This window comes from Acinonyx jubatus, chromosome A1 (assembly GCF_027475565.1).
Source record: "Acinonyx jubatus isolate Ajub_Pintada_27869175 chromosome A1, VMU_Ajub_asm_v1.0, whole genome shotgun sequence".
Classification (NCBI taxonomy): Eukaryota; Metazoa; Chordata; class Mammalia; order Carnivora; family Felidae; genus Acinonyx; species Acinonyx jubatus.
In genome coordinates this window covers 139,334,391-139,348,358 of record NC_069380.1, presented here as the reverse complement: position 1 = coordinate 139,348,358, position 13,968 = coordinate 139,334,391, and the positions used below count along the sequence as shown (strand labels likewise).

At 37.7% G+C, this 13,968-nt stretch overlaps 1 protein-coding gene across 1 annotated transcript in view; it reads right to left on the bottom strand.

Annotated features, from left to right (window-relative positions):
* The window catches only part of AGGF1 (angiogenic factor with G-patch and FHA domains 1), a 29,769-nt gene extending 18,902 nt beyond the window's left edge, over positions 1 to 10,867 (bottom strand). The window contains exons 1-5 of the mRNA XM_015072103.3: positions 10,278 to 10,867; positions 7,035 to 7,137; positions 5,745 to 5,944; positions 4,629 to 4,793; positions 1,467 to 1,655 (exon numbers count right to left, since the gene is read on the bottom strand). Of these exons, the coding sequence (XP_014927589.1) occupies positions 1,467 to 1,655; positions 4,629 to 4,793; positions 5,745 to 5,944; positions 7,035 to 7,137; positions 10,278 to 10,487 (867 nt within the window). The 5' untranslated portion in view covers positions 10,488 to 10,867. The remainder of the gene's footprint in view (positions 1 to 1,466; positions 1,656 to 4,628; positions 4,794 to 5,744; positions 5,945 to 7,034; positions 7,138 to 10,277) is intronic.
* Between the last annotated feature and the right edge of the window lie 3,101 nt (positions 10,868 to 13,968).

Below are 13,968 nucleotides of genomic sequence, written 5' to 3'. Positions count from 1 at the left end.
GAATCAATTACCAAGTGCTATGGACTATGTTTATACTTTATCCCAATTCTCTCTCCTTATCATTTGTCCTAGTACAGGCTCTTAACACATATTGCTTAGACCATGCGACAGCCTAGACCACTGCTGTCCAACAAAAATATAATGTAAGCCGTGTATATACTTTAAATTTTCCTAGAAACCACAGTAAAAAGATAAAAGCAGGAGAAATTCATTTTATTATTTTATCTACCTAGTATCTACAAAATCTTATCTTTATTATATATAAATAACATTTTATCACTATAAAATGATTAATGAACGTGAGCACACTCAAGTAGGAGAGTTGGGGAGTGGCATAAAGAGAGGGAGACACAGAATCTGAGGCAGGTTCCAGGCTCTGAGCTGTCAGCACAGAGCCCAAATTGGGGCTTGAACTCCCGAGCTGTGAGATCATGACCTGAGCCGACGTTGGAGACTTAACTGACTGAGACACCCAAGCGCCCCTAGTATCACAAGCATTTTTAAAGTTCCCCTCTGTCTTTATATATTACCATTTTAAGACCTAAAGAATGTTTTTTCAATTAAACATTCTATCATTTTCTTAACCAGGATCTTGCAAGCCATATGAACTCTTCATTTTTTTCTGTTCTTAAAAACAGTGCTATATAGGGGCACTTGGGTGGCTCAGTCAGTTAAGCATCCAACTCCTGATTTCGGCTCAGGTCACAACCTCACGGTTTTGTGAATTCGAGCGCTGCGTCTGGCTCTGCATGGACAGTATGGAGCCTGCTTGGGATTCTCTCTCTCTCTCTCTCTCTCTCTCTCTCTCTGCTCCTCTCCTGTTCATGCTGTCTCTGTCTCTCTCAAAATAAATAAACTTAAAAAATATATACTGCTATATAACAAAGTATTTTTCTTTCTTCGGATTTTGAAAATTACTAGAAATGAGATTTTCCAGTTAAAGAATATGAACATTTTTATGGTGATTGATATAAAAGGCCCATCTACTTTCCCCAAACACACCAATTTCCACTTCTAATAAATATGTAACTACCCTGTATTTGCTAGCAACTGATTTAATGTTTGCTAACATAATAGGCAAGAAATAGCTCAACATGATTAAGAAGTTGAACTTTTATCTACACCTACATATAATCTGTGCTTTTCTATTATTGCAAATTGTGCAATTACACAATTGACTGAGGGTCTGACTGCTCTTCTTCCAAATTATGTAACACATGAATATTTTATCTGCCCTACATCTACCTCCTTCAAACTTTAAGAAATTCCTTCTATTTGTAGTGACTGAGAATTTGTGAAAAAGTACATGTTCGCCCCCATGTGAATGCTCCTTGGTTGATAGATTCTGATATCTTGTTATCTTGATATGCTTGAAATATAGTTACTGAATTATGATTTTCAGTTTCATCAAAAACTTTGACAGAATTACATCATTATATAAATTTTTAAAATTATGAAGACATTACCTTTTCCTCATTTGTTATAGAAGAATCTGGATCCTTTCTTTTCTTCTTCAATTTTTTATCCTTACTTTGTTTTGTGCCACAAGTCTGATAAGGTTGCAAATCAACTCGAGAATGAAACTGGTATCGACCACTTTCCACATCACAGTAGTAATAAATTCCGGTGGAAGGATCATAATATAGTTGATTTTCCTTTCAAAGACAAGAAAACAGTAAGTTCTAATCAGGTAAGATGAAATAAAATTTAAAAATAAACAACATAAACCAAATACATTCAAAAATAGTAAAGGTTTCTTTTTTTTTTAATAAATGTTTCTAGTATTTTCTGAAGATAATGAGTAAAGATGACAGAAAGGAAAATGCTTATAATTTTCCAAAATACTTTGCCATGCAATATTTGCAGTGATTTTCTTAGTACGAAAAACGAATACATTTAAATATTAAACTGAATCTCATGAAACTGGCAATATTTGACCATTTTCACATTTACAACAACAGGAATTTCATATGGTTCAACTTAATATATTAATGAAAAATGACAGCAAAAAAACCTTTCAGAAGTCATGAAAACTAAGGCATGCATCAAAAACAGCTGACCATAAAAGCAATTCCAGACTTATTATCCTTATGATTACCCAATAATGGTTTGGTAGTATAAAACCCCCAACCATTCTCTCAATGTCATAAAACAAATATCTGCCTTTTAGTGTTCACGACTAAAAGCTCTGAAGAAAAACTGAAATTAAAATTAAGCTCTGGGGTGCCTGGCTGGCTCAGTCAGTTAAACATCCAACTCTTGATTTCAGCTCAGGTAATAATCCCAGGGTTGTGGGATCTATTCTCTCTCTCTGTCCTTCTCCCCAGCTTGTGCTTGCTTGCTCTCTCTCTCTCTCTCACAAAACAAAACAAACCCCCAAACTTACAAAAATTAAGCTCATAAATACAACATAATAGTTTATATAACGAAAGTGATAAATAACTGTCTTTACTAATTCTACTGTAAGTAATTAAGTAAAAGAGCTATGCAAAAATGAATTTTGGCAAATTATGGATAAAAACCACAACAATTAATTTATATAATCATCTATATTTATTAGATACTGGCCCATATTTTATAATCAAGATTTAATGGAACAATCTATGTTTTATTTACATCATAAACCTATATAGATCAGAGTTGGAAACATCTTACAATATACTAAGGTTAACCAACTAAACCTGCCTGGAAAAGACTATTTTCTAAGAGTTGATATTACTGCAATTTATTGTGTTTAATTCACTTTGCGGGTCTCTTACAAAAATACTTAGAATTCTCACTATCTTTCCTGAAACTAAAAAACTGAATGGAAGTGATGATAATAAAACTTTTATAACTCAAACCTATTTAATCTCGTGTCTTTCAGTCCAAAACACATTTTCAAAAATAGAAGAAAAATGAAAATTAAAATAAAAAAATAAAATGAAAACTGGCACAATAAAAAGGGCAAAACAATGATGTCCCTAATTTACTAAAACACAACCTACACAACCTAACCACTTATAGAAGAGATGTAGGAGGAAAGAGACAGAAAGGAAGGTAGACGAATGATGAAGACTAACATCATATATGTACAAACTCTGTATTCTCCTCAAAACCAAATAAATATTTAACAGCTACTCTCTTTGGTAATAAAAAACATTAATTTTTTGGGTATTAATTAGCATTGTCAATTAGCATACCTCTGTGGAAGAAAACCCTTTCTTCATAAGGGATTTACAAAGAAAACCAAGAGCAAACTGACAAGCTAATGAAATCTTTCATCTAACTATTTAGTATTATCATTATGTTCCTTCAATTAGCTAACAATAATTCCAGTGATTGGAACGGTGAACATCTGCTCCACTTTGGGGTACCACATTCTATAATTCCTGAGGAGATCACATGCCTAAGCCACTGAGGTTGAGGTATATACATATGTAAGTGCCATCATCATTTTCATCAAATCCTAAATGAAATCCCATTTCAAGTACCAGACGGCAACAGCCATAATACTGAATTATAAATCATGAACTTTGTTTTCTCATTCTGTCCTGGTCAGTGGTCCATTACACACATGTCTGATTCCATACTGAATCCCTAGTTCTCACTGTTAACATTGATTTTTAAAACAAGTGAAATGCTGGGGCACCTGCGTGGCTCCATCAGTTAAGTGTCTGGCTACTGATTTCAGCGTAGGTCATGATCTCACGGTTCGTGGGATCAAGCTCCATGTCAGGCTCTGTGCTGACAATGTGGAGCCTGCTTAGGATTCTCTCTCTCTCCTTCTCTCTTTGCCCCTCCCCTGCTCATGCTCTCTCTCTCTCTCAGAAATAAACTTAAAAAAATAAAAATGAAAAAAATAAAAAGAGAAATGCTTAAAAGCCAAAGAAGTTTTAAACTAATAATAAACATGCTATTGAGAATTCCAGAAAAAGACTCCCTTTGGCCCAAACGGATTAAGTATTTGAAACAACTCTAAAGTATCTCACGCCAAGCATAGCATTAACAATGTCACTTCCTTATCAATTCTATGAAAAAATATTAGTTTAGGTTTTGAAAAATTGTACAACAATATAGTTAACTGTTTTTATTAATACTCTAAAATCGCTTCTTGCCCTTTTGGCTAAGATCAAGTGTATTGATACCCTAACATCTCTGCAAGTTACTTGACATATAAAAGGTTATTAGAGGGGCGCCTGGGTGGCTCAGTCGGTTGAGCAGCCGACTTCGGCTCAGGTCATGATTTCACGGTCCGTGAGCTCGCGCCCCGCGTTGGGCTCTGTGCTGACAGCTCAGAGCCTGGAGCCTGTTTCAGATTCTGTGTCTCCCTCTCTCTGACCCTCCCCCGTTCATGCTCTGTCTCAAAAATAAACATTAAAAAAAAAAAAATTAAAAAAAAAAAGGTTATTAGACCTTTTGGAAATATTAATCTATAATAACCACAATTAACTTATTTAGTTAAGAACACAGAAATGTAGCATCATAAGCTATTCTACAACTCTTTACTCATGTTAAATAGCTTTGAATCAAATAGTTTTGAATTTAAACGCAGCCTCTTGCTTTTCTTAATTCAGTTTAAGGTTGAATACTTGGTATCAAGCAGCAAAGACACAACCATACAACACTGAACGGTCGGAGATACTTACAGAATCATAATAGAAGCCGGTGCTGTGATCAAAATACAGTCCGGTGTTCTCATCATAGCTAAATCCAGTCTGAGACACTGCAGCTTCTGCTGCAGCTCTCAAACTTTCAGCTAAAGAGGAACCTTCTAAGGATGTATCTTCTGTTGCTAATACGGACGCTGGCTCCTAGGTAAGATACATTCATGTCAAGTAAGACCAATACTTCCTTGTGTCAATTTAGAAGTTGGCAGAATTAGAAAAAAATAGACTTAAAGCAATTTTAAATAGTAAGACTTCAATTTCTGCAATAGAAAGAAATGGCTATCAATTACAGTATGGTCCAGTGTAAAAAATAGTTACTAGTGTTTTAGTTAATTCAATTTTGACCCTGTTTTAAAGATATTAGAAGTGAGTGAGTGACCATTACTCAAAAATATTGCCTGATATTACAGGGTAATAATCTACAAAGTATAGACTCTGATACATTCTTTAAGAATATCTTCGGATCCTGGTATCCTGATTGAAAGTGAAGAAACAAATTTCTATGACACTCAGGCAATAGTGGGAAGATATTTGACATTAAATAAGAATTAAAATAATTTTAGTATGGGGGTGCCTGGCTGGCTTAGTTGGTGGAACATGTGACTCTTGATCTCGGGGTTGTGAGTTTAAGCCCCACATTGGGTGGCAACATCACTTAAAAAACAAAATCTTAAAAAAAATTTTTAGTGTGAACAAGATATTGTGGCCATTGCCCAAAATTTTTTGGTTGGGTCAAAATATAGTGATAAATTTTCTTTTAGCTTATGTATATCACAAATTTTTAGAACACAATAGAGTAGAAAAACAATTATATATATTAAGAAGTTCCAATTTTTGTTTCCCAAAAACTGTTAGTATTCACTGCATAACTATGCACAGAATGTTTACAACTCTGATATATGTCATAAGGGACCAAAGAAGTCTATTTTTCTATGTAATAACAACAGAGAAAGATATGTTTGGGGCATCAACAGTTTTTTTTTTCTTTTCTAAGTTTTATTTACTTAAGTAGTCTCTACACCGAACATGAGACTCAAACTCACAGCCAAATGAGACAGCCAGATGCCCCATCAATAGTTTCACGCTAAACGTTACCTGTGAATCTGAGGCAAAATGGTCTTCCGTACATTTAACATGTTCTGTTATATCAGTACCAGCGTAAGCATCATTTTCTACTTGTGACTGGTCTTCAGAATTAAAAGTAGAAGCTTCGATATCCTGATCTTGGTGAACTGAGAGTTCAGTCACTTTATTTGGAAGACTAACATCCTTATAGTATGTCTGATAATAATAATCTGTAGCAAAAACAAATTAGGTGATATCATATTAGAAAAACATATATAAAAGAAGTTAATTCCAAACCACTGGCACTGAACACAAAACAGCACACAAGGCAAACATAATGTATTTTTATAACTGTATACAATTTAACAGATTAAAATGGATAGTGCAAATAAATCTGCAGAAGTAGGTATCTTTGATTGTAACATCACCTTCAGTACCCCTGCTGTCAAACTAAAAAGGTAAAAAAGTAGTAGATTTGGATTTTTCCATAGCAAGAGTAAAAAAAGAAAAAAGGTATATAGGTCGTGTTCTGTCAAAAGAAATGAGCTTCTCATCACGTATGACCTTAATATAGTTGCCTATCAAATGACCATGGGATAAAGATCAAGCTGATTTTTTTTGGTCGAGTTTCTCTCATGATGCTGACTTAAAAAAAATATATATATATATATATGTGTGTGTGTGTGTGTGTGTGATCATGTTATATATGTTATATACCATATATATATAATATGTGTGATCATATTATATATGATATATATATATCATGCATATATGTAATGTTAATTCTACTGCTGTGTTTAACAATTTAGTCAAATCACATACTGAATTTAAAAAAAGCAAAACTTAATGCAAAGATCATTTCTTGTGATCTGTATTTATTAAAACTCAGTTGCTCAGTTATTTTGCCTCACAATGTCATTGATGAGGTCATAGCTGTGAGCTCATCACTCTCACAAGAGCCTAAGAGAATGGCACTGAACACAACACTAAGTGGAATGCATCAACAAGAAAACACATGTGCCTGGTCACAAGGAAGGCCAGATATGAGTAGATGGTTCACAGCATGGCAAACATTACTCAGTTAATGTGCCACTGAAAACATATTAGCAATACTACATATTTACAGGAATGACATTTCTATTTTCCCACCAGAGCAGCATACAGATTACCTGAAAACACCAAATCATATGGAGAGAAGTCAATGTAACAGTTCTCATGTTTATTTCGATATTTGTCTATTTTAAGTTTAAAGAAAACTCTGCCTTAGCAGGATGTGAATGTAACAGCATTAAGATAACTTCATTATAAGCTGAGTACCTGAGATTGACCAAGGAGGGTGATTCTCCGTTTGTACTTCTACATCAGACTTTTTATTATCCTCGTTTCTCTCACAATGGAGTATTTTACTGAGCTCTTCTACCTAAAAGAAAACAAGACTTAAGGAAAATAAATCGTATAGCAACCTAATAATATACACACCATGCTCCTGAAATTATAATTGTATTTCTTGGTAAAAGTTTGAGAAGTACCAAAGCTGCTAGTCCCCTTTTCATGAAAATAAAAAATGCTATAACTGACTTTCTTTCACCTTTCACATTTGCATAGGGAAATATTTTCTTTTTTTTTAGGTTTTAAAAATTTTTTTTATTTAAGTAATCTCTACACCCAATATGGGGCTTGAACTCACAACTCCGAGACCAAGAGTCACAAGTTCTTCCGACTGAGCCAGCCAGGCAGTCCAGAGATGTTTTTATTCTTATACTCTCTTGCCAAATCTCAAAATATTTCCTCCAAAAATCAGATGAATTAAATTAACAGGACTTTTCAAAAAGGATCCCTTATTTCTAACAATACAAATGTTTTTATACTAAAATTTTAATCAGTTCTCCCTAAAGAATTAATTTAAAAGAACATTAATTCGGGGCGCCTGGGTGGCGCAGTCCCTTAAGCGTCTGACTTCAGCCAGGTCACGATCTCGCGGTCCGTGAGTTCGAGCCCCGCGTCAGGCTCTGGGCTGATGGCTCAGAGCCTGGAGCCTGTTTCCGATTCTGTGTCTCCCTCTCTCTCTGCCCCTCCCCCGTTCATGCTCTGTCTCTCTCTGTCCCAAAAAACAAATAAACGTTGAAAAAAAAAAAAAAACCAAAACATTAATTCTTACTCATCAGATGAAGCTATCTAGTATCATTCAGTGTCCTCCACCTGGAATTAACTATTAACCTAAATATATTAATACTCATAAGCTTTAATGCACTTTTTTTCTTTAAACAGCAGACATGTTCTTTAAACAGTCTGTTCTTTTTTTTTTTTTTTTAATTTTTTTTAACGTTTATTTATTTTTTGAGACAGAGAGAGAGACAGAGCACGAACGGGGGAGGGGCAGAGAGAGAGGGACACACAGAATCGGAAGCAGGCTCCAGGCTCTGGGCCATCAGCCCAGAGCCCGACGCAGGGCTCGAACTCACGGACCGCAAGATCGTGACCTGAGCTGAAGTCGGACGCTTAACCAACTGAGCCACCCAGGCGCCCCCAGTCTGTTCTTTAAACAGTCTCATGACTAAGTAACTGCAGCAAAAGGGAATGGAGGTGTGCCTCAGAGGGCTATCTATCCTCCCTGTGCCTCACTGAACGCCAAGGTCAGAGCAGCAGTATGGAAACACCCATAAGCAGATGAGAAGCAATCCCATAAATACATCTCATCTGGGAAAGATCTCAGTGTGAGACAACGTCTATTATAGGCATAAAACTAAAAAACAAAAAAGAAAAAATGAAAAAGTTAAATATTTAATGACACATAAAGCTTAAAAGGCGAAAGGTGGTAATCTGATTACACACAGATTATCTAGCCACCTCATTAGTTATCAGATCCTATTAGTACCACCCAGTGGAACTAGAGTGAACCAAACAAGGCACCAAGACCACAAAATTTAAGGAGGCACTCATTCTCAGCTTCACAGAAGTAGAGGGTCTGTACCAGACAATGAGTACTCCTTAAATTTTTTGCCCTGGGTTACTGATTGCCTTGCCCCAGTCCTGGCTCTGGCTATTACCACTATTACTAGATAATTTATTTAGTATTTGCTACATCCTTGGCACTGAACTTAGTACTCTGGATAACCTCTCATTAATTCTTCCAAAAACCTTACAAAATAGTGATCCTAATCACCATTTTGCATGAGAAATCTGAACAAAGTAATTTGCACAAAGTTCTTTTGACTCCCAAACCTGTATTATGTTTATCAGTTCACCCTCAATTCTCAAGCCACTCCAAATAAAATACTAGTGATTTGGGATGACCGTTAACATTGAAACCATATCCACCACCAGGGGAGGCTCACTAGGAGGAGGGTAAAGAGGAGTTACTATCAACAGTAGACTGAAGGTTTTTTATGCATTCCAATTTTCATGTTAAGACCACCATATCAAATTAATACTAGTAACAAAATGCTGGCTCTTCGAAGACTAAAAAATGTTCTTTTAGATCTCTGTAACAAGCAGTGATTTAACAATTTATAATTATAAAAGGTTTTTTTTTTAAAGGCTGTCATATTTTGCTCCCCTTCCCTCATATTTTAACCATTTGAGTAATCTCCTAGCACAGTCCTTATGCATTCATGTTAAGTGTTCAAGAACTAGTTACTGAGCAAACAAATATATTTTCTATAACGTCCTATCAACAACCTATACAACGGACACACAAGTCACTGCATCTCGGCAGTTATTTTCACAGATCATTTGATAACAAAGCATAGCAAAGTTTGCTGCCATTTCATGTAGAGCCTTTATGTGCAGTTTTGGGAAATGTACCAGTATATCACAAAGAACTAGACAATTCAACTGACATTAATAATTAAAGGGAAATAATTTGTTGGGAGTGTGTAACTGCCCAACAAACCAAGCTGAGGAAAAAAAATATGCTCGTTTTTAAAAGTGAGAAAAAAAGAAGTGTGACTGCTTAAATATTTATGCTTACTCCATTTTATGGAAATGAAGTCAGCTGGTTAAAGTCTCTAACAAAGACAGTATGGGCCTCCCTACTTTCACCAGAAAACTCAAGATGGTAAATGCCCAGAATAACAACCTGGCAAATATATAGCGTTCAACAGTGTGTAAAACTCTAAAACCATTTGCTCACGCTTAATTTGCTTGTGTGGTACCAACATTCTCATTTTATGGCCAACCGAGGCTCAACATCAGTTCACACCAAGTGAGTGATAAATGGGATCCTACTTCAAGGCCAGAGCTTTAACAAACTCAAAAACGATCTAGAAAAAATAGTATAAATGTTCCTAACGCCAAGGGTACGTTACAAATGAGAACAAAAACTAAGGTAATGAAGTTCACTTCCCACCATCAGCTCACACACTTGTCTAAATCGAAGAACCCAAACTCTTAGGCTAGTTCCAAAAGTATTTGGATTTGTAACAGCACTGAACTTTTATTTCAGGTAACTCTATAAAGCAGTTCTGGGCCCCTGCCAGGCAGCCCTTCCAAGGCTATCAAAGGCTCCGGAGGCATCGCCTTGGGTGCAATGGGGCACGAGGCTGGAAGCGGACCGCGCACCTGGGTGCGGAGCTCCTGGTTGTTGCTCTCTGCGCTCTGGTACAGCCGCTCCGTGTGATGCAGCAGCTTCTCGATCTCCCGCACCTGCCGCTTGCAGCTCCGCAACTCGCATTCCAACTTCTCCACCTTCCGCCTCAGCTGGGCCAGTTCAGGCTCGGGGGAGGGTGGTGACGACGGCGACAGCGAAGGCGACGGAGCCTCGGAGGCCATGGAGTCTTGCGCAAGGCGGCCCGCGGGCGTGGAGGGACTGCGCTCACGCTGAGGGGGTCGCCGGCGGGACCAAAAGCCATGAGAGCCCGCGGGCAACCGAAGTTGGCCTCAGACCGGCCGGGCCCGATCGGCCCCTGGCCATGACACCTTAAAGCTCCTTGCCAGTAGCCTAGAAAGACTGCGGGCAATAAGCAAGGGGACAGAGGATGAGCCCGGCCAATCCGCCAGACTTTGAAAAGGGGAAACTTTATTGGCAGCTACCTTCCCCACAACCGAAAAAGCTGAAAAAAACGTTGGCGAAATGGTCGGCCAGAAGAGCAGTGGCCAGAAACTCGGAAGCTTCCTGGGCCGAGCCGGAAACGCTGGTGGTGGGCGGGGCCAAAGCCTAAAAGGAAACTACGGGAACCGGGAAGGGCCTTACCACACATGCGCATTCTCTCTACCTTACCACCGAACCTCTCTGTGCGCCTGAAGAGAATCGGTATGAAACTGTGTGCGAGGCCCTGGAAGCTAGGTTGAAGGTCGCTTCCTCTGGTTGCGTTTTTTGCACTTGGCCTAAGTCAGGGAGCAAGAATTCGTGTCTCCTCAAAGGTCCTTATAGCTGCTCTAAGAATCAAATTCACATGAGACATACTAACGAGAAAAATCAAATTTAATAGGCGTAGGTATGGGGAAATGCACATAGAAGAGGAAATTTCAAAGATAAGCAAAATGAGGTTTTTATGTCATTCTGAACTAAAAAGAAGGTAGAGGTCTGGGACTTAAGAGGAAAGGAATGCACTTCCATAGAATGATAAAATGGGTAGATGTTTGGTAATTAGATGTTTGCCCTACCATGCAGATGGGTCACTCGGATAAAATTTATCTCTGTTAATAACCCTTATTCTGGAAAAGACCCAATTTAGGTTCTTCTGTGGGTAAGGAAGGACAAAAATTTCTTCGAGCTCTCAGGGCCTCAAGTGACTTCAGCTCAGGATAATCCACATGGCAAAGTGGCATATTGGGAGGGGGGCAGTAACTGTCCTAAACCCCTTCACCTACTAGCAAAAAGTTTTCATGCTTTTTGCACAGAGTCCACTTTCTAGCTCCTCATTTCACAGATGAGAACATTGAAACTCCAGAAATAATTTGTCATGGTTTATAGAGAGAATGCCAGACAAGGACTAGAAAATAGTTTTCGGATGCTCTGCTTACTTACCATTTCTGCTGATTTTGTGAGTTGAGTCCCCCAGGAGATGAAAGCAGATTCATTAAGTCTGAGCCGAGTTGCAGAGAGGAACATCTCTGGTGAGAAAATAAGCAGCTATATCCTGTGAAAACGGGAGAGAAAAATGCTCTGTTTCAGCAGATTTATGTGCTGCTTCACCTGTGTAGAACAGGCATTTGTTCACCAGCCTTTAAACTGATGAGGGCCTCTTGAAGTATCTTTATTTCACCACGGTCAATTAGAATTACAGCCTGAGCTCAGGAGGATGTGCCTGAGACCTTTGGAGGTCAGCAACTATGGCTCGCCAGTCCTTTCCCAGGGTCCAGTACAGTGCCTGTCACAGAGCAGCTTTCCTTAAGTGTTTGCTGAACACAGCCAAACAAAAGAATTCCGTTTGATGTCCTATCCTAGTTCAGTGTGCTTTTTTGTCACTTGCACTGCCCACAACTTCAGTCACAGGCAGTGAGTTCTGCAGTGGGGATCTCCCCTTTCTCAGTCCTGCATACATTATACTTTAGTCCCTAAGAGCCCTTCTACAAGGCACCCTATGTCAAGGTAACAGTGATATCCTAGCCATCAAAGGATATTTAGTGAGAAGGCACAGTATGTGCTCCCTCATGTAAAATAGAGATATCCTGAAAAAAAAAAAAAAAAACTCAGACTTACCTTAATGCATTATGACTCTGGTCAATAATTTATCAAAACCTTTTAAAATAAAAGCTGTATCTTCCACTCTGTCCACCTTTGGGGGGTAAGAAATCCCATGAATACCACCTATAAGGTAGCTTTGAGACAGAGCTCACTTCCTAGGTTCTCATTTTACAGATGGGAAATTTCAAGTGTTAACTATTAGCTATTGAATGAATAAATATTTATTAGCTACAACTTGAAAAAGTGTTTTTTTCGTTTGTCTTAAAGGTAATCCATTTAAGCCTAAATTCTGGCTTCATCATGCTGCTATTCTATAACTTCTGACCATTAGTCTGGAAGAAAAGAATGACAATTTCATTTTTAAAGAAAAAAAGAGGAAGCCTAGTGTGTCAGTGATTGCATTAAGGTTAGTAACAGCTGTTAGTCTACATTAAACAAACTAGGAGTTTATTCTATTACATTAAAGATGTATGGATACAGGCTTCCAGAACTGGTATAGTGGCTTTACCAAGTCTTCAGGAACCAGGCTCTATCTGTCTCTGTGCTCTGCTAGTTTCAGAGCATTATTTCCACCCTTCCAGTCAATTCATTGTATAAGATAGCAAGGTACAAGAGAACGTTCCTGAAGCTCCACTCAATGACTTCTGTTTATATCTCAATACCTACCTTTGCTACAAGTGTGGCTAGGAATTGTGTTTATTCCCAAAAATACAGGGTTCTATAAGAATGGGAGAGAATATATATGGTGAGTAGTTGATCATCAGTTTTTACCACAGGTAGTTTTCAGAACAACAGTTACTTACTATAGTGGGCAGGGCCAGTGCCCTAGAAAAGCATACTACGTGATGCTCTTCACAATTTCATTTTACTTTTGTAATGTTTTTTTTTCTTAGTCATTATTTTGTACCTCAGATTTTAGTCATAGTTCTTAGTTCATGACACATTATCAACATTGGCCCGTGAATGGTTCCTAGTGTCACTCTATATCCCCAGTCCCCAGTCCCATTACCTCCTTTCTGCCAATGGGTAACCACTCTCATGTGTCTGCTATATGTCTTCAAGTTTATTTACTTTTTTTTTAGTCATCTCTACACCCAACATGGGGTTCAAATTCATGACCCCAAGATCGAGTCCCATGCTCTTCTATCTGAGCCAGCCAGGCATTCCTATATGTCTTTACATATAAATCTATCCTTATATGTTTTGTGTGTGCATTCATTTTACATAAATCATATTTGGTTTTAAATCTTACATTGTTTCTTATTTTTCCACATTAAGAGATGTTTTTAAAATTCATATATATTGCTATGTATACATCTAAGTGCTCCATTGTATTCCAAAGTGTAAGTATACCACATTTAATTTGTCCATTAGTTGTCAACATCTAAGTTATCTCCTATTGAGATACCAATTATTCCCCATTGATACCACAATGGAAATCCTTGTTCATCCCACTTTGTTGGCCTGTGTACTCATTTCTTCGGAACATGTAGCAAGGCATGTGACCTCTGGTTCCTAGGGAGAACATTTCACTCTTTTCCACTACATTGTTTTCCAGAATGGCTGTATGCTCCCTTCGCTAAAGAGGCAGAATCTCCCCTCCACCTTTGAATCTGGATTTGG